The 2,641-nt window shown below is 37.5% G+C and overlaps 1 protein-coding gene across 1 annotated transcript in view; it reads left to right on the plus strand.

The window, feature by feature from the left end:
• Nucleotides 1-2,379, plus strand: part of LOC107573208 (RAB6A-GEF complex partner protein 1-like) — a 32,643-nt gene extending 30,264 nt beyond the window's left edge. Inside the window, exons 23-26 of the mRNA XM_016259650.1 lie at nucleotides 4-40; nucleotides 113-290; nucleotides 373-561; nucleotides 1,792-2,379. Of these exons, the coding sequence (XP_016115136.1) occupies nucleotides 4-40; nucleotides 113-290; nucleotides 373-561; nucleotides 1,792-2,071 (684 nt within the window). The 3' untranslated portion in view covers nucleotides 2,072-2,379. The remainder of the gene's footprint in view (nucleotides 1-3; nucleotides 41-112; nucleotides 291-372; nucleotides 562-1,791) is intronic.
• Nucleotides 2,380-2,641: the final 262 nt, after the last annotated feature.

Consider the following 2,641-nt stretch of genomic DNA (forward strand, 5'->3'; position numbering starts at 1 on the left):
CAGACGCAGGAGGCGTTTCTCTCTCCTCTCGTCAACAAAGGTTTGTGTTTAACCAGTCTGTGTGTCTGTATTTCTTTCTATCTGTCTCATGTTATCTTTCTCTGTTTATCAGGAGAGGAGTGCAGCATCGGTTCAGCCACGGACCTGACTGAGACCAGCTCCATGGTGGATGGTGATTGGACGATGGTCGACGAGAATTTCTCCACCCTCAGTCTCAGCCAATCAGAGCTGGAGCACATCTCCATGGAGCTGGCCAATAAAGGGCCACATAAAAGTCAGGTGCAGCTGCGGTGAGTCAGTCCAGTCTGATGAATCTAATGCAAGCGATCGTCGAGTCTGATGACGAGATGCTGACGTGAGTGTGACTGACAGGTATCTGCTGCACGTCTTCATGGAGGCCGGCTGTCTGGAGTGGTGCGTCGTCATCGGGCTGATCTTACGAGATGCCGGCGTCATTAAGCAGGTCGTGGGGTTTTTGGACAGTCCAGAAGTCCCTCCAGAAACGGTCCAGAGCATCCGAGCCGGTCTGAAAGCTGTCGACCTCTGGGCCTCGTCTGATTGGTCAGTATCACTGGCAAATTTCATTTCATATATTAATGTCTTTTGTTGAATGTGTTTAAGTGCTAATCATACACATTTAATGAGAAAATAAAGATATATAATTTAGAGAGAAATTTAAACAAAAATTATTTAAATTAATCCTCAGTCTTTTTTTTTTTCTTAAAAAATGTATGCACTACTGTATCTGTAATAGTTTTTAATGGTTTTAATTAAGTCTTTTCTGCTCACCAAGGCTGCATTTATTTGATCAAAAATATTGTAAAAAATGTGAAATATTATTACAATGTAAAACAGCTGTTTTCTATGTGAATCTCTGTTAAACTGTAATGTATTTCTGTGATGCGCAGCTGTATTTTCAGCATCATTACTCCAGTCTTCAGTGTCACATGATCTTCAGAAATCAGTATAATATGCTGATCTGCTGCTCAAGAAACATTTCTGATTATTATCAATATTGAAAACACTTGTGCAGCACGATGTTTTTGTGGAAACTGTGATACATTTTATTTTTCAGGATTCACAGATGAACAGAAGGTTCAAAAGAACAGCATTTATTTGAAATAGAAATTTTTTGTAACATTATAAATGTCTTTACTGTCACTTTTGATCAATTTAATGCAGCCTTAATGAATAAAAGTATGAATTTCTTTTAAAATATTCTTACTGGTCCCAAACTTTTGAACAGTAGTATATAACTGTATAAATATATATATTCAAAAGTGAGGGGTCAGATATAATATTTTACTTGTTTGTTTTATTTTGTTTGTTTATGATTATAAATAAAAATAAAATGATAACTAAACAAAATAAAAATTAATGTGACCCCACGCTTTTGAATATATTAATATATAGTGAAATTATATTCAACCAAAAAAGTATAATAGTAATAATATCACTATATATAAATATATATTCTAAAATGTGGGGTCAGACATATTTTTTTTGTTATATTTTGTATATTTATTATTTTATTTTAATTGTTTTATTTTCATATCAGTATAAGTATATATTCCAACGTGTGGGGTCAGATATTCTTTATTTATTTGCTTATTTAATTTTGTCACACTAACATCCAGATGTAGTGTCAGTCATTGTTTCTTACAACAGAAACATTTAATGTTAGTTTTCCACCCTCTCTCTGACTCTTATGGTTTGGTTACTTCTGTACTGTTTCTGATGTGAAGTAAACATTTATTCACTCTCTCTCTCTCTTTCTGTGTTTGTGGTCAGTCTGGGCTACAAGCCGTTCCTGAACCTGATTGGTCCGCAGCTGCTGAAGCTCCTGGAGGTTCCTGTGGAGCAGGTTCAGCCCGAAGCCTTCCAGCCGACCGGAGCGTCCAAACTGAGCGAGCCTCCGCTGCTGCTGCTGCCCCGAGCCGAGGAGCTGACCGCTGCTCACCCGCTGCCCTCGGACGGCCCCGCCGGAGCCAGCGCCCGGCCCCTGAACGACACGCCGCCGGAGGAGCAGGAGCCGCTGGAGGAGGGATCGTACGACTGCACGCTCTCATGATGCCGCGCTCCAGCGTGTGTGTGTGTGTGTGTGTTCCTGCTCGTCCTCACTGCAGTGTCCTGTGTGTTTTGCTGCGTTTTCAACATCCTGTGGTCAACAGCATCATGTTTTTCTCTCTTCACCTCCACGCTGCAAAAAATCTGTTTCTTCATTAGTATTTTTGTCTTTTTTTGTTTTTAGCTCTTCCTGTACAAACATCTAAACATTCTGCCATCAAGATACATTTACTGGAGAAATCAAATATTGCTGATAAAAGTCATCAAAATGAATCAAGTTCATGCTTAAAACAAGAAAATATATCAATGTTTTTTTGGCTAAAAATTGTGATTTTTCTTTTAGAATATTTATTAAATGATAATATTTGTTCTTGTTTTAAGCATAAACTCACTTAATTTTGATAATTTGTCAGACTGGTAATGTAATCAGACACATGCATTTATTTTCCAAATTTATTTTGCAAGTAAGATGCTAAAATTCATTATTGATAGTGATTTTTTTGTTATTAATCTTAAATATGCATTCTTTTAATTGCTATATCTATTTTTCATCACTCTCTCTCTCTCTCTCTCT

Source organism: Sinocyclocheilus grahami, unplaced genomic scaffold (assembly GCF_001515645.1).
Source record: "Sinocyclocheilus grahami isolate Dianchi unplaced genomic scaffold, SAMN03320097.WGS_v1.1 scaffold1892.1, whole genome shotgun sequence".
In the NCBI taxonomy this organism is placed as follows: Eukaryota; Metazoa; Chordata; class Actinopteri; order Cypriniformes; family Cyprinidae; genus Sinocyclocheilus; species Sinocyclocheilus grahami.